This window comes from Calidris pugnax, unplaced genomic scaffold (assembly GCF_001431845.1).
Source record: "Calidris pugnax isolate Ruff unplaced genomic scaffold, ASM143184v1 scaffold32, whole genome shotgun sequence".
Taxonomy (NCBI): Eukaryota; Metazoa; Chordata; class Aves; order Charadriiformes; family Scolopacidae; genus Calidris; species Calidris pugnax.
The window spans coordinates 5,538,747-5,558,498 of record NW_015090783.1 but is presented as its reverse complement, the minus strand read 5'-3'; the positions used below and the strand labels follow the sequence as shown (position 1 = coordinate 5,558,498).

Sequence of the window (19,752 nt, the reverse complement as noted above, 5' to 3'; positions counted from 1 at the left end):
GTTTCTCCTTCATCTTTTTCTGAGATTAAGAAAAAAGAATTAGACAGACAACCACACCCAATGGAAGTTATTTACAAAATTATGTATTTACTCTTCACTGAGAGGCAATAACTGATTTGTGAGGCAGGCACAATAGCTGTACTTTTTAAATATGACACAGTCAACATATTGACTGGGTCCCCTAAACAAGATGCTTGATTTCCAGAGGAATAAAATCCACAAAATCCAAAACTATTATTTGCGTCCACAATCAACACAATTATCTAGTCTGTTTCAAATGCTAGAATATCCAAACCTGACAACATGGCCTCTCATTTAAGTTAAGCATCAGTGCCTTATATTCCCATCACTTCTATCTGTAGAAGAAGAACATTTAAATAGCTTTGCTACCAAGCTGAGTGATACTAAGACCAATTGTCGTGAGTCAAAAAATGCTTTTCAAGTACCTTCTTAGCAGTTGCCATCTTCCACTTTCTCTCTTGGGCAAAATCAGTCGCCATCCACTGCATTTCTTCCAGCAAATAATCCCAGTGAGATTTCGGTCTTGGAGCCTCTTGGAGTTTAGGCAGTCGTCTCAGGGACCATAAACCTTCCTTTCTCAGTTCTGCTATTCGCTGATGGATTTGATTTTCCTTAAAAAGAAGTACATATAGTTATGATTAAGCTGCAGAATGTACCTAAACTGGTAGCCAAATAGAAAAATAATAATTGCTTCCATTCTATCAAAATAACTGACAGCAAAAAGAGGTGTAACAGCATGGTACATGCATTACAAAAATCACGTCTGAACACCGCATCAATAACAAAATTACTGGACTAAATTCAAACCTATGCATAAAGAGAATCACAGTACTTCAACCTGTATTACAAGAGGTACTTTGCTAAATGACAGGATAAAAATGGTTCACCGGGCAGCACAAAAAACAAGTTACAAGACAGATGCAAACTGCAATCAAATAATTCTGGTTTTATTCATAAATGGTAATTGCAGATGTATTTATCCACAGAAGATAAATATATCTCCATTATTAATACTACTTGATTTTGTGAAAAAAAACAAGTTCTCTATGATGATCCTGTTAAATAGGCAGAACAATATCTGCAGTTAGCTATAAAAATAAATAAGGTTGCAGTCACCTCGAATGAGTAGACAGAATCAATATAATAGAAAGAATACAACAACAGTGTGAAGATCAGTAAGTCTTCTTCAACTTCTTTGAAGCAGAACCCAGTATGTGAAGCAGACTAAAAAAACCAAACAAATACCCCACTCCCCTGAAAAATACCCCATTTTCATAACTCAAACACATAGCTTGTGTTAATTGTTATTTGTTGTGTGTTAACTGTTCGTAAGTTTCAGGGAAAAACAAAAAATCTCACCAGCTTTACTTGCTCAGCAAGCTTGTCTTGAGAGTTGTCCTGTGGTAACACTGCTGCATTCTGAGCTGGACTTTGTGTTTTAGGCGCTGCTGCTACTGCTAAGCCTGGGGGTTTTGATGCAATAGGAGACAGAGACTTGTTAGTTGCTGGAGAGGTCCTGTTTGTTTGTACTGGATACGTAGAAGGTGGTGTTGTGCCTGAGACAGTCGCTGGCGCAACAGATGAGGTAGGCGGCAGTGTATTTGCCGTAAGACGCTGAGAAGTCTGAGCAGGATCTGCAGATGGTCGTGTCAGAGTCACAGTCTGCCCAACAAACACATTTGTTAGTGATGCATTTAGGATTCAATACTGCCTTAGTCTATATTACAGCAGAACATAATGCAGACTTAAATTCAATTTAATAAAAAATTGACACCTGCATTTTTACAGGGAAAGGATTTAAGTGTCCAGTGGAATTAAAAAACTAACATATTTCATGTATTTTCAAGAAGATGATGGTCTTAGATTTTACTGGGTATTGAAACAAACGTATCTGCACCCCAATAAAGCTGACATACCTGTTGCTGTATTGTAGCCTGGGGCTGTGACGTTTGGTTTGGCGCCTGTCCTTGCACGTGGATCGCTGGTGGCACCGGCTGCTGCAGCGGCGCTGGAAGCGGAGCAGACGTCAAGGGTACACTTTGAGGCTGGATCTTCACCTGAATCTGAGGTTGAGCTGGAGGTTCCACGACCTGGGGTTGCTGCTGGGAGAGCTGCAGCGTGGCCGGCAGAGAGGTGATGGGGACGTTGGTGGGCTGCAGCCTCCCCGGCAGCTGCGGCGGAGGCGTGTGCAGGCTCGCGGCGTTCTGCACCGGAGGGCCCTTGGAGGGGTCGTACTGCTGTTGGCTCTGCTTCTGCCCAGTCAGCTGCACGGTCTGAGGAGTGGGAGGCATCCCGCCTGCAAAGCAAGAGAAAACACAGCACCGATGAAATCAAAACGTCAAATGCTCCTTACTGATATAAAGAGGAAATCGACTGCGAATAGACTAATTCGTTACTTACTTTGCCACAAGACACCATCACTTGAAAATAACACATCACAATCACAAAATAAATCACCATTACAATAAACAACAAAGTATTTCATGCACAGGACTGCAACTAAAATTTGGAGCACAGCAACTATAAAAAAAACCATGTCGTATGTCTTCTGAATTTCTTAAAAAAAAAAAAAAAAAAAAAAAGGACCAGCAAAAAAAACAATGTGTTTTTTTTTTTAATTTTTTAAAAAAAAAAAAAAAAAAAAAAGGGACCGGTGAGCTAATGGAATTTAACCTAAAATAACAGCACCAAGTCTAAATAATATTTAGTTCTTAACACATTCACTCTAACACATATTCTAAAGTTTGGCATGACTAATGAATAGAAATTTGTCATGGTGTTGCAAATTAGGAGGTTTCCTTTTCATAAATCATTGGCTTAGTTCCAGAATTCTCAGATTATCCGTTTTGCATCAGCACCTGTGACGTTTCCATGCCCACATGCACCTTTGGAGCCCGTCACTCAGCTCCTTAAACAAACCAGGCATTGCATACCAAGTATTAATTTACATGGAGAAGTGTGTGGTGGGACTAGGATCTTAGAAGGCCAGAAGCCCAAGTTTCTAGTCCCATCACTAACATCTCCTTGTTAAATTAATGTGCAATTGGCATGTGGTGACACAGTACCTTGTGCCGTTGGCATTAGCTGTTGAAGAGGAACTCCTGAAGCCACACCCGGGTGCTGAAAAACCATCCCATGACGGCCCACTTCAATTCGTGGTCTCTTAGACGAATCTGTGATATTCAAATTCCATTTATGGCATGGTATAATGGAATGGGTTCAATCTTACAAAGCAAACTACTACACATGATTCCAACATCAGCTCAGAAAGCTACGACTACTATACATGTGTAGCATTTATGAAGAACATGCTCCAAGGGCAGAGTCCCTCTAACTTTGAGTTGTCCATCTCCAATCATAGCCAGAACAATCAACCTGACAGTGTCTCCATGCCTGCCAGACCCAGGCCTATATATTGTGAGTGGCGTGCGCTCTACACACAGCACCATTCACAATAGATAGTCCTAAGGATTTGGCAATTCCCAAGGTGAGGCAAAACTATATTTCAAGAGTTACAGAAGGGTGGGCTCCATTAACTGTTTGGGAAAAAAAAAAAATAAAGAACCAACGTGAAATTCTGTCTGTGGAACGTACCTGCTGGTGCAAGTGCCTGCTGTCTCTTAAAAGCTTCAATTTCTATGGTGTTCACAGTCCCCGTTACTGGAGTCCCTGTATGCGTTTGCTATTGGGAAAAGAAAACAAACCATAAAAGTTCAATCTGCAGACAGTCTAACACCAAGATGTAATTTGCAAACGAGTCAAAAGAGGCCAGCACAGAACAAATCCTTCAGAGCAGTTGTACAAAGAAGAAAACAAGATTCATTCAATACCTGGTTGAAAGTTTAAGATGTCCATAATGCACACATACTCTTTGTTGAGTTTAAATTCCAAAACGGTAACTAAACTGATGAAGTTGGTTACATATCATCACGTCTACAATTTTTACAGAGTGATAAACTTGCTCAATATTTTTTTAATGAATGGAAATTTTCATTAATCTATTATCCTTCATCATTTGCATAATGCTGCAATGAAGTCAAAATGACGTATTCATGTAGTACGTAGCTGCAATAAAAAGCTGACATGAAAAAAATTAAACATTGTGACTCCATTACAGGATTAATTACAAGGGAAATTAGATGAAGAAAGAGAATTTATGCATAAACTGTATCATATCTAACATGACACAAATTTAAAAAATGAAAGTCAATACATTTGTGGAAGCTCATCCTTTTCACTCTGCATGAAACACCAGTAACAGACAAATTAACTCCCACCCTGAAGACAGTTTAAGCCTACTTCGGCCTCCACCACTGTCACTCTCAAGATAGAGCTCCATGAGAGTCAGCCTTGAAATATTTCAGGAAAGACAGCTAAGACTCCGAAGATGGAATAAAAGAATCTCAGCCAAGTTACACAAGTTCCAGTTGCAGTTTTCCAGAGGCTTGACTTGCACTTGTTTGCACAGCTGGCAAAATGAGTACCATGAAGAAACTCAATGAGGAGAAACACAATATTGCCATGAGGCTCACGGGACATCAGAGCTCATCAGAAATTACAAGACATTTTGTCTGAGGATAAATATCACACAACTATGAATTAACAAGCCTGGAAGAGCACTATTGATTTTGAGGTGGGAAAGAAATCACAGGGATTTGATTCAGTCAGTTGGAGTTTAGCTTCAGTAGGATTACATACTGCATTAAAACTTTGTTTTAAAATTACTACAATTAACATTGGCAATGATGGCAGAGAATATATCTTAGATAATGCTTTCAGCGTCAAACTCAGATGGCGGGCTTACATGTGGGATTCTTGAAACACACAAGTTTGGGTATATGAGGATTCCCATGCTGTCTGGGCCCTCAGCACCGCTGGCGAGTACTCATTAATGTCCACCAGTGTTTGTGCAAGTCCAGTTGTTTTCAGTGAGTCTTCAAGTCACATTTTTAAGTTCTCCTCAATATTTAGCCATGCTATACCCAATATTCTACTATGAAACTTATTATGAGGAAAATAAGAGTCCAAAGGGCTTATGAGATTCTATCAGAAAATACAAATATGAACTTTATGTATGTTCTGGAAAATGAGCTAATTTAACAGTCAAGCTCTCTAAGTGTAATTTGCTGCTGTTGAAAGCCCCTGCCATATCAATGTACAGTAAGGGTTTGCAAACGTTGTGAAAATTTATTATGAACATAGCAAAGACAGCAATTTCTCAAAAGATTCTTCTACTTAATTCACAGGTCTTTCCTTCTCTGATTTTTAATACAAATTCTATCAATGTAAATTAAGCCTAAGGAAGCAAACACCAGTCTGCATGGGAATAAACTATAGTAGTCACAACCCTGCACCTTCAGTGCTTCATCCAACGATATTAATAAGCAAAGCCAATGTCACCTAAAACGACCAGGTTTCAAACACTCCTTTTTGAGCTGAATATTATCTCATGCCACTCAAATTCTATCAATAGCTATGAATTAATAACATCTAATCTCTGCATTTGTGGCCACTCTAACAATAGAGCTATAGCTGTAAAATGTAAATTTTGGTTTTAAGAATCTCAGACTTGTATTCATCCCTAATGGTGATGGTTCACTGCCATCTCACACTCAATATGGATTAAGTTTTCAAATGCTTGTTTTCTCAAAAGGCAGACACACAGCAGATTTCAAGTCCAGCAGCCAATGTCTGGCAGAGCATCATACACTTAGGCATTTAGAGAATTTTCAAAATAAGTAATGAAAACTTATTTTGTACAATGCTACAGAATTAATTAACAAATTCAGCTTATGTCCCGCTTGCATCAAATGCTTTCTGGGACATCAGTTTAAGAAAGTACATTCTCCAAACTGTGCTTCAAATGCCATTTGTTTCACCAGCACTCTTACCCTGGGTGATTGCATACTCACAGTTTCAGGCTGCATCTCTACTTTAGGATTTCTGACTGACATTTTTTAAAGAGCAAGCCTCCCAGCTGTCTGCATTATCACCACATAATTTAGGCCAGACGCTTCAAAGAGCAAAGATGTTACATCTTTATAAATTGCAGTCACACACCACTAATATTAGACTAAAACTGTCCTAACTTTAATTAAAATAATGTAGTTCTCCAGAGGTCGTGATTATGCAGCACACCCACGATAATCATTCTGAGTGCTGCACTTACACACTCAAATTTGAATGATGATGCTGATCACGACACATTATTTCTTTATAAACAAAGAGAAAGACTGATGGAAAGTCTTTCTTATACTTTCTTTTAACAGTTTGTGCTAAAAGGTATTATCACAATTACACAGAGTTGTGTACACTTCTAGCACGTACCTGCTAGTTTCTCTGAAACGTATCTGAAATGGTATAATACTTTCAAAACTATTTCATTGCTGCTGTAGCTATAGCTTGATGATAACCCTAATCACTACAAAAAATAACCTGATATAATAGTACATATTTTAAACAACTTAGATGAAGCCTGACTACCTAAGGAGACTTCCAAGACGTACCAGTAACAGCCATAACAAAGAACTCCCAGTGCAAGCCCCTTTACTATGCAACTTGTTTGTAAAATACCACTGCAAACATCCCATTTGTTATACACAGGGACACAAACCATTTTACATCGCATTTAATGCCCCATTTTCCAAAACCCAGATGAAAGCAGTGCAGACTCTACAGCTTCCATGGTACAGCAGAGGAATTCACCCTGTAACACCTGCTACTCAAGTGTATATAATTGAGCTAAAAAGTATATATTTCTGTGGCAGAGGAATTAGGTTATATGACTTCTCAGAGTATGTAAGCAATGATGTCTGGGTGGCACACACTTGAAGGTAGCTGCATAAACCCATACTAGCCTGAATTTAAAAGCTGCATCATCACCGATCCACAAAAATTTTAATCATCACATTTCTTTCTTTGTTCAGTATTCCCTCGTGGAAAAAAAAAAAAAAAAAAAAAAGAAAGAAAGAAAGAAAAAACTGTAAGAAAGGACTTGTGTAATAAGAATAAACAAATAAGCACTTCAGTTTCTTCTTCCCAATGTTTATGGTAGAGCTAATGGAAACCAGTTAGTTATTTTAAAAAAATTGTGTCAGAGGGTTGTTATTGTTGTTTAAAACATTTCAGGGATGGCAAATCCAAAACCTTCTGTAGCCATACTCAAAACCTTTAATAGATAAGGAAAAAAAGAAAAGAAATTTAGAAGAAATCCACAATTACAATGCCACAGACAAAAGAATCCATATTATCACTATGCGGAATGCACAAATGAACCAAATGCATTAGGGAAACAAAAGACAAACAAACCAAAGTGAAAACATTCAAGCTGAAAGTTAATGAAACAAGCCAGCAACCTGGAGACAAAGATTTAACTTCCTCAAGGCTTCATTAATACTGATGCATTTGAAGATTGCCAAGGTTCTCTTTTTGTTTCGTTTTGATGATAAGGGATGGGCTCTTGGGAAAATTCTAATTCATCTAAGAAATATCAAATCTGAATGAAGAAAAAAAATCTGGGATGAAACTACATTTTAGAACCATTGAAAAGTACCTGAAATGGTTGCTGCTGGGATGAAAAAGCAGCAGAAACATTTGGAGGAAGCTGGGTTGCTATAGCGACAGGAGTACCAGTCTGCCCATCCTTTCCTGTCACAACCTTTACCTGAGAGAAATATTTTGGGAAAAAAAAAAGAAGGGAGAATCATTTTCTTTTTAAAAGTTTTTCTTCTTTTTTTTTTTTTTTTTTTTTTTTTTTTGTACTGTTCAACACACTCATTTTGTACTGGTGGTACCTCACTGAAGAGGGGATTATAACTACACCACCAGCTGTTTGTGAAGAGTTCTGTCTCACGTTTAACAGCAGAACACTGTCCGGCCATGACTACTTATAGTGACTTCTCGGCACTGGAAACCTTTTCTTAAATCCAGTTTAGCATAAAAGTGTGTTTTAAATTTAATGATTGCTGCTCCTAATGGACAACAAATTAGCATGACAGACAGTTTGAACTTAAGAAAGCTCCAACATTTATTTAAGCAATGAGCACAGCCACCATTCGCTCTCCCCCTGAACTCCCAAAGTGATCAACCTTTCCAGGCAAGGGATGAAGTGCGTTGCTTTAGCAGAAAGTGATAAAGAGGGGGGAGGGGGAAATAAAAGAGAATAAGGCAAAAAAATACAAAGAAAGAACATACTCAAAAGATGCTTAATCTTTCAAACGGATTCATCATTTGAAAACATGTAAAGATTTTTGCTGTTGCACTTCGCAAAATTCTCCAGCAGTTAAGACAGACAAGTGGCTCTCACAGACAAAAAGGGATCCGTCACAAGAAGGCAGTGAAATACAGCAAACTCCACACCCGACAGACCGAGGGGCAGAGCCTCAACTGATGTAAATTGTAGGAGCACCACTAACTTCAATGAACTTACACAATTTACACCCGCTAAGGATTGCTCAAAGTGTGCTTACTGTAGTTAAAAATACCTGGTATTTCAGCTGACAAACACGCAACCCAACAAGAACACCTAAACAATTTGACAAAATACAAACCAGGTGAAAAAAAAAATACTGAATGTCCATTGTCAATAAATTACAATAGCAGGCTAGCTCTTATGCTACTGTGCATAGAAAGAAATGATTCCTTCAAAATTATCCATAACTATCACCAGCAGAAACACCTCTTCCATAGTCAAGAATTTTAGACCATAAAACAATGAAAACTTAAGTTTCAGCTGATATATTGTTAAAGTTTCCCACAAATTCCAGCTGAAGATTCAATCACTAAAGATTCACACCTAAGAGAGTCACCAATTTTTTCTGAAGACACTCATTTCTACCAGATATTTCAAAGCAGCACAAGTTCCTTTTACATAACAGGTTTGGGTTGGTGCTTTACAAATGGGCAACTATAGACCCATACATATTTTTATAAATTTTAAAAGGTACTCGTGCATGCCAAGTGATGCAGTGGCATCGGTTACATCTGCCAGTGGCCATGTAGGCTGGCAGGCAGGCGCTGCACCAGCACCCATGGGTGCTGCAAATCAAGAGCTACACGAATGCGAATCAACGTGCAGGAAAAGTTGCCCAGCATCTGGCTGTGGCAATCGTATTTCAAGTCCTTTGCCATTAATAAACAGTGGATTCAAGTTAGTAATTTTAAAACTTTACATAAATAACAAAATTAACTTGTAACTGTCCAGTCTCTAAGTGCTTTTTTAAAATCATTTAGACAGCAATACATGCACAGAGCTCTAAGATACCCTAAGTAACCCGATTCATTACTAGGGACCCATATACATTATGATTCACACGTTCTCTCTGAGTAATTAGATTAATTCAGCGTTTTTGTTGGCCACAGCAACAGTGAACTTCAGTAATATCTATGGTTAGAAGTCACACAAGTCAAACAGAGGTTAACCTCTTATAAGACTTTCTGCTCATTCTTTTTCGGTTTAGTCTAGTAAGTGAAAGTTTATCTACAATTCCTATTCATATTCACTCCTTCCACACCGCTTCCATCTTTATTTGTGTGCTGGCTCACACACCACCTAGGACAGCGAATGCTCCTTTCACCTCTCTCTTCTTCTCTTCTACATACTTAGCATCTAACAGCATGCTAACCCGACCTGGGGAATCACACTAGCAGAACTGCATTCTTCCAGACCAACTACTGAAAAAGAAATTGCTGTACCTCACCAAGTAAAAATGATTTTTCAGGTACTGTCACATTCTCTAATACTTCACGGTCCAGGTGCCACAACTTCGCCTATGATTTTATTACAAAACATTAACCAACTGATTTCTTACCTCGTCGTTGATGACCTCAGATTGCTCTTCCTCTTCTTCCTCCTCCAGGTCCAAGTCATTTTGCCTCAGGTATGCTTGCAGCGGAACACAATGTTTCTTCTTAAAAGCTAAAAAGTCCATCATATTCCCTTGAAGATGTTGCAGGAAAAACAGTTCGATCAAACATTCCTTAAAAGTTTCCTTAAGAATTTCCATCTGCTTGTGGTGATGATCCAAACATTGTTTCCTCATTTGAGCAGTCTCTTGGTTGGCAGGAGGAATCTCCTCCAATTTCTTGGGTTGTTTTTTCACTGCCGTATTAACTGTAGGAGTAAGAGGAAGACTCGACAATGCCTGTGGTACAGTGGCCCGTGAAGGACTTGTGGGAGGAGGTGGTGAAGTCATTCCAAATGCGCTAGGTCCTCCAACTCCTGCTATCAATCCACCAGAAGTCCTGTCGTATCCAATGGGTCTACCCAGCTGCTGTCCCTGGAGCACTTGCTGCTGCTGCTGCATAAGTTGCCCTTGGATGATATTGCTGATTTGGGGCGGCAAGCTGGTCGTCGTGATATGGCCCGGGCTAGTCAACGATTGCATGTTTGCTCCACTAGCCACAGGGCTCTGAGGACCGAGATGATGAATGGTGCCCCCAGACTGCGAGTGAGGCTGGGAAAGCCTGCGCTCCCTCACCGTAGCGGGCGTCCCAGAAGAGGGAAGCTGCACTTGTGCAGCAGCTCCTTGAGCGATTTGTGCAATTCCCGGTCCTTCTTGATACACAAAGTGTCCGCCATTTGAAGGGCTCAGGCTGATCTGCCTCACAAGCACGCTGGCATCCACAAACCCTCTGGTAGGGCTCTGGCTGCACATGCCCAGGCCGGGGCCCGGCGTGCCCGCCCGAACGCTGGGCAGCGTTTGCACGGGGACGGGGTTGGGCTGCGTGGGGCTTTGAGACTGGACCTGCTGAGGCAGCGGCGACGTGACTTGGATATAGGAGGGGGATCCATGCTCAAAGCGCCTCTGCTGGGGACTGAACTGAAAACTCGGCGATGTTGGGTTTGGAATTGGCAATGGGGTAAGAGTTATCTGCTGGTTTCCCGAGGCCACCGGTCCAACGTTTTGCAGCGTGATGTTGACGTTCTGCCCAGCCACGGGACTCCGACTCATTATAAACTGCTGTATTTGGTAACTGGGGGACTGGGGCGCAGAGGGGCTTGCAGAAGGTGCAAAAGAAGCTGCAGGGGACTGGGGTAAATTTGCCTGTTGCTCTTCTCCCTCACTACCCGTGAAGGACCTGGACCTCTGGAGCTGGCGCTGGGCATTCTGAGGACCATTACCATGGTGCATTCTCACTGCTCTAGGGTTTTTACCGTACGCTCTAAAGAAACACACAAAAACAGAAATTTAGGGAAGGTAAAAATATTTCTGTAACTGAAACTATTTACTTACTATTCAAAAGACTACCTTACAGTAAGAACTTTGCCATCCACCTTTGCAGCTACTTCAAATGTTTTATGGCAACAGTCAAATTTTCTGAAATCCTCATCATCACAAAAGCTCACTTAAATGCCTTATATATTCCTCTAGCTAACAAGGTACTATCGAATAGTTTATAAATAACACATTCCTCTTAGCTAGTTAGAATGACTTCAAATAATTAAAAAAACCCTTTTCTCTTTTGTGTGGAACTTCCAAGAATCAACAATCACCAATATCAAATGTATCTACTCCTTTTATGTTCGTTATGCACAATGTCTCAGTGTTTTTAACACTTAATATGAAGTTCTTGAAAACACAACTGTTGTTTAAAATCTACAGTAGGTTTCTTCAACAATAACTAAAAATACGATAAAAATGGACAAAGGATATTCAACTTCATTGTTCTAGCTACTGAGGAAAAAAAGCACAACATGAAAAATCTCCCTACCAAACCATTGAGATGTTTGAAAAAGTACTGCACTGACACTTAACTCTGCCTTCTCTTTCCTTCAGAACACTGACCCCTTAAAGAGATGAGAATTAATCCAACTCTGCATTTCATTTAAAATGCTGTTTATTGAGCCAAGCTATCCAGAAATCCAAAAACGTGCTGGTTTTGTATTTCAGTCTTTAAAAAAAAAAAATTAATAAATACATCCCCTTATGTGCACCGACAGACAGATTCAGCACTGGGTGTCACACAGCAGTAGCAGCAAAAGAAAAATGAAACCTGTTTTGTTTTTTTTTTTTTCGTGAAAAATCTCTCTCCTATTTTGAAGCCAACAGTGAGTATTTCAGGCCGCACGGACGCACAAGTGTGCGACTTCGCTCCCGACTCTGAAGTTGGCTGCAAGTGCCACCGGCAGCAGCTCCTCGGCTCCTGCTGGGGCAGGGAAAGGGGACACAGCCGTCCCGGGCCACCCGAGGCCCCGGGAACGGAGACCTTCCCTCCCGCCCCGGACTGAGGGTCCCGGCCGGGGCAGGCTCCGGGGGACGGCCCGGCGGAGCGGGAAGGGACAGGGACGTTCCGCTCCTCACAGGCACCGAAGGATTTAGCAGCACCGCAACACTTGGCGGTATTGTGACTCCTTCACAGCGCTGAGACCGAATAATTAAGATTCAAACGATACCACCCATCACCAGTAACAAGACCTTATTATTTTAATTACCTATACCTCGCTAACATTTACGGCGCGAGTGAAAACAATTAATTACGCGCTGATAAGGAAGCGTCACCAGCTGCGCCGCCGCCGCCGCCGGTCCCTGCCCGCCCGGGGCGAGGGGATCGCCTTTTGTCTGCCCCGACCGACCCCCGCGGCGGCCCGCACGGCCCCGAGTTCGCGCGGGGCTCCCCCTGCCGCGGCCCGCGGGGGCAGCGCCCCGTGAAGCGCCGCCGCTTCCCCCCAACCCCTTCCCGCCGCGGCCGGGCCGGGCCTGTCCGCCCCGTGCGGCGGCGCTGGGGAAGGCCCGCTCTTCCGCGGCCGCCGCCAGCACCGGTGCCGCCGGGCCTCGGGCCCGAGGCCTGCGGGGCTAGCGAGGTGTTGAGGGGGGAAACGCGGGGAGGAGAGGGGCCCGGCCGCCCCCCGCGGCCCCCCGAGCCCGGCGGGCCCCACTTACCGCGGGCGGCGGGGCCGGACTTTCCATTCGCTCCCGGCAGGAAGCGGGGGCGGGGGGCGGCCGCGGCGGCAGCCGCTACCAGCGCCGGCAGGAGACAAACCGCGCCGCCTGCGCCGCCGCCCCCGCCGCGCTCTGCGCCTGCGCACACACCCGCGCATGCGCCGCGCCGGCAGAGCGGGGCCGGGACAGGCCGAGGGGAGCGCTGGCGGCGTGTCGCGACAGGGGAGCGCGGTGTCAGGACAGGAACCAGGCTCGGGGACAGGGCAAAACGTTAGCTTTTATTGTAGCGCGGATACGGGAGTGTGTGCGCCGTCCGGTTCGGGTGGGAAGGGACCTCAACCATCACCCCGTTCCAGACACCTCCCCAAAAGCCCCGTCCGGCCTGGCCTTGAACACCTCCAGAGATGGGGCAGCCACGGCTTCTCTGTCTCCAGTAACTTCTGTCTGGGCAGGTAACGGTTACTCAAAATTCAGCAGGCAAAACGCTGACAACTTTCTTTAGGATTTAGTGTAAAAATCCAGAGGGAAAACCTGCCTGCTTGCAGCACAGCCAGACACTGCTCACCTGGAGCATGGGCAGTAAAAGCCTCATATAACGCAAAGGGAGAAAAAGGAAATAACCTAAAGCAACTCTCGATTACAATAAAATACTGCCAAAAGAAAAAAAAAAGGGAATAATTTCTTTTGCAATAAAGAAAATACAACTTCCACCTGCTCGGTAACGACATTCAATTCTCATTTGCAAAGCAGATGTTTTGCTGCTTTAAACATCAGGCACCAAGGACGCTGGCCACGCTGAGCCCGCGGCGGCCACCGGGGCCATGTCTGCGCTGGTTCCATCACCACCAAAGGAGTCACCACAGTCTGGGCGTCAGGGCTCGGCTCCTGGGACTGCCAGCAACTAAATCTAAAATTAAATTGTAGATGAATACTGGTTACCAGCTAAAAGTATAGAGAAAAAACTGCCTAAGATAAAAATGAAGACAAGTGACAGAATACAAAGATGACCGTTTACAATTCTCCGCAGTTAAAATGAATTACACTTCAGTGATACAACATCCAGGGATACACTGTTTTCTAAAGAGTAAAGGACTTACTGAAAGCCTACTCTCCCATCATTTTCGCTTATTGTCAGTCAGTTTTAAAGCGAGCAACGCTATTTAATAGAAATGTGAGGATTTATTTCCAATGTGGACTGAAAATAAAAATTTGGAAGGTCACCTGGTATCAGTGGAGTCACCACAAGCACCTCCAGAGCCATTCTCAGAGTGGTGGTGACAAGTGAACCCTTCGTAGACAGGTCCTGGGGGTGAGGGCTCCAGGAGTGCAGGAACAGGGGGTACCACCCACACCGGCTCCAACATGGCTCTGGCTGCAAGGAGCGTGCCATAGAAGTGCCAAAAAGCAACATAAAACACATGGCACTTCTAACATTTGCAAGTGTTCTAAAGTGATCACAAAAGAGGGTGTGAAGTTTCAAGAAATCCTTCCAATGAGGGAGATAAATACATTGAACAAGTACAGATGGATTAGTACCATAAACGGAGATTTGTTCCTCTCCATATATGGAATTCCTTTCTCAGCATCATAAAACCCACTCTGGGATGAGGCCCAAAATGGTGTATTTTTATGAAGGAGCTTGTCTGTAATTTTTCTTTGAATGCTCTTATATCCTTGAGCAATAAGATTGTATTTTTGGTAACGCTTAAGTCTGTTCACTTTAGCTCAGGTGAAACAAAATGCTTTGCTACTCAATGTCCCAGTTCTCCAGCTTTGCTGAGAGTCCTGCACACCTCAGCGAGGTCACAGCAGATGCCATAAAGTGCACATGAATCTGGGCTCACAGTTTCATTGAGCTGGGAGGAACGTTATTTCCCTGCCTGCAACTCCAGGAGTGAACCAAATTTGCACACCGCATGGCAATGGTGTTTGTGTTTCTCACCTGTGTTTCTCCCTGTGGTTTGGCTTTGCCCAAATCTTTGTTCCTCCTCTCGCTCCCGGCTGGGCTGTTGCTCCTGCAGTTGAGGAGCTGTTTGTTCTTCAGCTAATACCTACAACAGAAATACAGGAAGGATGGGGTGGGGGGTGTGTGTGTAGAAATTACAGCAATAGGTTTGTTTCTTCTAATTCTGAATAGAACAAACACATGACTGTTGCCATGAAGTAACATAAAGGCTTATCCTGAAATGAATTCCTATTTGCCTATACCAATAATTACAATAGAAATTCTGACTTGCCAAAAAGTTATTGTGTATCATGTTTGCTTGCTTCTGAAATGGCTAAAATGCCAAAAAATGAGACAACCACAATACCGTAAGGAATAGATCTAGAATGGACAACTGAGAGCTGATAGCTTTGATGCACTCATAAAGGGGATCAGGCAGTCAAAACCCATACTGAACAATTTTCAGTCTTCCAAAAAAACCTGGTAATTTTCCCTTGTTCCCAGCCTTTCCCATTGTCTTTACAGGAAAAGGGTAATTAGAAGGTATCTGAAACAGAAAGGAACTGAAAAGTTTTTGAAAAGAATGCACAAAACAGAATTCACCTGGAAAAACTGAACTGACCTTTTCCTGCATCATCGTAGGCTCCGTGCAGATGGAAACAACTTCAGACACAGGCAGTAGTTTGTCACAGTTGTCTGCACTGAAAGGAAATGAAGAAGTTGAAGCTAACTTAATTTTATGCAACTACTTTAGTATTCGTGACATTTTAATATAAAGAATTTTAAAATTCTGCAAGAAGACTCTGTAATTGAGATTTGACAAAGCTGGGGATCAGCAGGGAAACCCAGCCAGTTCTTTCCCTAGAAAGACAACAACAATATTGTTAGACCTGAGAAATGAGTTGAGGAAAGCCTGGGCTGACCCTCCTGGTACATCCCATGGAGCAATTCTGAAGTACCCCAAGCTTTTCTTTACATCAGCACAAGCACAGCCTCGATTCTTTGATGGCGCATTCACTACTCTAACTTAAATCTGAAGGTCACGACAGCATCTCTGACAAGAAATGCCACCGTGAAATACATTGCTTAAAAGCAAAAAATTTCACCAATCAGGCCACCAAACTGGTTAAATGTTAAATCCAGGGAAAACGATCATTGACAGTAGCAGTAAACTTACAGAAACCTGTTTGAGGAACTTCTTTTTCTAGCAGTCATTGTCATCAACTCAAAGTGATTCATAAAGATTTGAGTACGCTCAGAATTCTGGTCTTTAGCATAGGCTTGTCTAACACAAAGAGGATAACCACCTGCGTTCTGGAATAAATAGAAATTGAAGGCTTAGGTACCCAAAAATAAGTAGTCATAAGTGCCTTGTCTCAAAGATCTTAGTTTACAGTAGTCTTGACTGAAGACTATTCATGTCCTGCCACTTTAATAAAAGTTAAAATAAATAGCCCCCATTCTTTATTTTAAACATACTGATAGTGCAAAGAGATACATCCAAGGTCATATCATTGTCACAGCTTTGGGGAAACTCATATTCTTAAGTGTTGGTAAACTATAATAAATTGTCACAGCTTTGGGGAAACTCATATTCTTGTTTGTAAACTATAATAATTATAACCTATAGCAGTTCATACCGACAGAGGAAGATATGTACTAGCATTTGCTTGTATTCCAAGCTATTAAAAATTCTAAAATATAGTTATGATTCTGCCTACTAAACACTCATGTAGTCCACTAACAGCAATGAGGAATTAAATGAAAACAAAACAAGAGAAAGCCAGTCTTCAAAATGTAATGCTCATTTCAGCTTAAACTCACCTTTGCTTCTGGACCTGCAAATGCTTTTATGTAATGACGTTGGCATTGCTTTGGGGAGCGATAAACATAGTTACAAGAATTAACAATGTCGCTGACAAAGTCCCAGTTTACTGTCTGTGCTGGTGACACGACAGCAAGGTTTAAAGGAAGCATCCGTAACTGTTTCACCGCCTAGGTGGCAGAGAGAAACCACAACAGTGTAATGTTTCAATTAATGCTTCTTTTGTTTACATAAACACATATAATCCTGTATTAATCAAGCTCTATGGATGCTGTAGCAAACTAAAAAGTTTTTGAAGTCGATAAAAACAAAGTACCAACTTACTTCTACCAGTGCCAAGTCTTCAGCAATTAGCCATGCAGGACCATCCTGCCCAGCGTCAGCAGCTGACTTGGTAAGAGCTGACAAAGGTCTTGCAAAATATGTTTTTTGTTTTAGCCAGAGGAGGGTCTGGTGGGCTTTGCTCTTCTCTTGTGTTTTCAATATTCTTGGAGGCTCAAAAAGTGAAGGTGGAGGAACAACCATCCTTCTATGGCAATGCTTCTTTCTCTCACTTGAAGCTAATTGACAGGATAAAGTTACTCTCTCCAGTGAGAAATGAACTCTGTGGAACAACACCATGACAGAAAACTGCTTGCTGCAAATCATCTAATGATAATAAGCCTTTTGCAGTATTTTCATGAATGCAGGTACCTTCAACCTATGGTCCCCTAGGACAGTATTTGACTTGATCAGTCATTTTTTAATAGCTCCTTGCTTCGCTAAGAAAATAATCTTAAAAATAGATCAAATGGACACACGGGTGTCTCACTGCTTTACTCCTGCTCATTGAATTCACCTGTATTTTTATTTCTAAGTTGTCAGGACAATAGCAAGTTCTCACAGCATGCTCCCTCTGCTCTCACTCCACATTCAAGCATTTTGTCCGAGCGATTTCAAGCTTAAGAGAGATAATGGTACATTCAGGCCTAAATTCTTAAACACAAGAGAGTTTTCATATAGTTTCACACAAAAACGTTACTGCACCTTCCCATGCAATTCTGAATCCAACTTACAGGACAGATCCGTTCTCTGCCGCTTAAGTGCCCTCCTGACAGACAGCGGTGGAAGCGCAGACTCTGGAATGGGGGTACTACTGTACATCAGACACGTAACAGAATCAGTGTAGACATCATCATGATTCTCAGGTGCAACAGGGGGAGTCCAAAGCTGAAAAAAACCCAACCCAACACAATACAAACAACCTACAGTTTGCCGTTAATTAGAGAATTTTAGGTAAGGTTTCCTTCAGATGAAATAAGGGCTACTGACTTACAGGCATTGTTTCTATTTCTCCATCTGGGCCTTCACATACAAATTCCTGTGTGAGAAACAAGGAATTTTTAAAACCTCAATACATCATCCAGCTCAGAACTCAGTATTTAGAAACAGAGGCATGTTTGTGATAACTAGAATTAAAAAAAGAGAAAAAAAATATTTTAAGTAATTAAAAATTTTCAAAAGCCAGCATATCTTTTTCAGTCTCTTCCTTCAGTTATTATTACTTTGATACATTACTGTGAGATTCCAAGTCAACCTACAAAATGATAGCCCTTCTGCTAAAACAGCAACCTGCTACTCTACAGAATTAAAACTGTCCCAAGCGACAGTCCCTTGTGCGAGACCAGCGCAATATGAACCCAAGAGACATCCTTAAATACACAGTTCATAGTCATAATATGGAAACTCTTTGAAAAGCAGGGACTTGGAGCTCCCTTGATGTTACCATGTTATAAGCATCTTCTCTGGTATACGTTAAGAGTTCCTCTTTCACTTCCTGCTGAAATCTTTCTTCTGCCTTTTTCAGCTCCTTGGCATGCTGATATTCCCATTTTGCATTTGCAGTTTTTAAATCCTTTTAGGAAGAAAATTTGTACACTTCAAAATATGACCACTTTTCACAATGAATATGCCAACAGCAGTAAATCGCCACAGATTTGAGTCTGGTAACTACATAATAAGTTCAGTTTTTATAGGCTAACAGTCATGGCAAGGTTAGTTAAACTGTGTTTTCATTCTTGTGTAAGGCCCTCATGCCAGTAAAGAGAAGAACAGAACCACGTCTCCCTGTTAATTAGGAATCAGTGTGGTTTTACCCCATGATCATTTGGATCAAAATTTCAGTGCCCATAAACAAAAACCCAAACAAAACCCCCAAATAAACAAAAAATAAAATCTGACAATAGTTGGGGTTTTCCATTTTGATTTTCTTGATTACTCAGAAAATGAGATATAGTCTCTTACCTTGTTGACTTTCTGGCTGTCTTGATCATTCAAAGTATGAAACAATTCCAAGAAATTCAATGCATACTTTTCAATTGGCTTAAGCTGTTCAGAAAAACATTTTGACACATTGCTAGTTATTTAGCTTTTGTATTAGAAACACGTAAATAACCAGAGATTTAAAAACAAGCAGGGAATAAACCCAACCTATAAATTTATTTATTTTGGTTGCAAATTGAGGTCAAAAGAGATCTGGGGACAAAAGACCTGATATTCTTGTCCCTAGCTAGTCCGATCACATCCCACAGGTATCACTGAGAATAAGCTCCAACTACTGGCTTCCATTTTCGTAACTGTAAAAAAAAGAGAAACCCATCTGAATTACTATGCTCACTCTTGCCTGCTTGTTGGTAAGAAGGCTGCTACTTGGGTTCTGCACAAGCAGCCAAAAGGAAAGGGAGACAATAAGAATCTGACAGAATTTACAGAACTAGAATAGTCATTTCATGGTTAAGCAGAAACAGATCCAAGGCCTTAAAGGAAAAAAGCCAAGTATCTGGCAAAGCGCAGGACTGTAAAACAGTTTTTTATCACAAGATGCAATTTAGTCCAATGCACTTCACAATCCTCAGGAGAACATTTGGTGACTTACATGTTTCAGTACCTGAATTTATCTATCAACAAGCTCAGATTACTTCCCAGGATTGTTTCAACATTCAAGTTTGCACAGAACAGTTTTGTGTAAACAGAGTAGAAATAAGGTACTTTACGAAAGCCATTTGATTGTTGTACAGGAAAGTAAATTTTAAATATTTCTA

The 19,752-nt window shown here is 41.6% G+C and overlaps 3 protein-coding genes and 1 long non-coding RNA gene across 18 annotated transcripts in view; all 4 read right to left on the bottom strand.

Annotated features, from left to right (window-relative positions):
* Positions 1-13,019, bottom strand: part of LOC106901151 (E1A-binding protein p400-like) — a 49,740-nt gene extending 36,721 nt beyond the window's left edge. For 13 of the 15 annotated variants that reach the window (XR_001414272.1, XR_001414274.1, XR_001414273.1 and 10 more), the window contains exons 1-7: positions 12,903-13,019; positions 9,831-11,184; positions 3,616-3,703; positions 3,087-3,194; positions 1,938-2,317; positions 1,381-1,683; positions 447-632 (exon numbers count right to left, since the gene is read on the bottom strand). Coding sequence is in view for 11 of the 15 variants with exons in the window: in XM_014963522.1 (XP_014819008.1) it covers positions 447-632; positions 1,381-1,683; positions 1,938-2,317; positions 3,087-3,194; positions 3,616-3,703; positions 9,831-11,153 (2,388 nt within the window). In the remaining 4 variants the exon portion in view is untranslated. The remainder of the gene's footprint in view (positions 1-446; positions 633-1,380; positions 1,684-1,937; positions 2,318-3,086; positions 3,195-3,615; positions 3,704-9,830; positions 11,185-12,902) is intronic. The other 2 variants (XM_014963549.1, XM_014963619.1) reach the window with 1 other exon arrangement.
* A 542-nt stretch (positions 13,020-13,561) lies between these two features.
* LOC106899757 lies at positions 13,562-14,946 on the bottom strand. Its single transcript, XR_001414079.1, has 3 exons — positions 14,845-14,946; positions 14,124-14,274; positions 13,562-13,809 (listed from the first exon to the last, which is right to left on the bottom strand). It is a non-coding gene; the product is annotated as an uncharacterized LOC106899757 (long non-coding RNA).
* A 340-nt stretch (positions 14,947-15,286) lies between these two features.
* Positions 15,287-19,042, bottom strand: LOC106899306 (E1A-binding protein p400-like). Its single transcript, XM_014961074.1, has 9 exons — positions 18,956-19,042; positions 18,438-18,566; positions 17,988-18,032; positions 17,728-17,881; positions 16,997-17,232; positions 16,672-16,842; positions 16,025-16,161; positions 15,470-15,548; positions 15,287-15,394 (listed from the first exon to the last, which is right to left on the bottom strand). The coding sequence occupies exons 2-9, from the start codon at positions 18,438-18,440 to the stop codon at positions 15,287-15,289; spliced, it is 933 nt and encodes a 310-aa protein (XP_014816560.1). The 5' UTR covers positions 18,441-18,566; positions 18,956-19,042.
* Positions 19,043-19,245: 203 nt separating this feature from the next.
* Positions 19,246-19,752, bottom strand: part of LOC106899298 (E1A-binding protein p400-like) — an 11,038-nt gene continuing 10,531 nt past the window's right edge. Inside the window, exon 13 of the mRNA XM_014961062.1 lies at positions 19,246-19,287. Within this exon, the coding sequence (XP_014816548.1) occupies positions 19,246-19,287 (42 nt within the window). The remainder of the gene's footprint in view (positions 19,288-19,752) is intronic.

What these genes read in the sequence shown, in the direction of transcription:
- LOC106899306 (XM_014961074.1), bottom strand. An exon ending in TTGCAGGTCCAGAAGCAAAG is followed by an intron (nt 16,162 to 16,671) that starts GTGAGTTTAAGC and finishes TATTTATTCCAG; the next exon opens with AACGCAGGTGGTTATCCTCT. An exon ending in CTACGATGATGCAGGAAAAG is followed by an intron (nt 15,395 to 15,469) that starts GTCAGTTCAGTT and finishes TTTCTGTTTCAG; the next exon opens with ATACCTTCTAATTACCCTTT.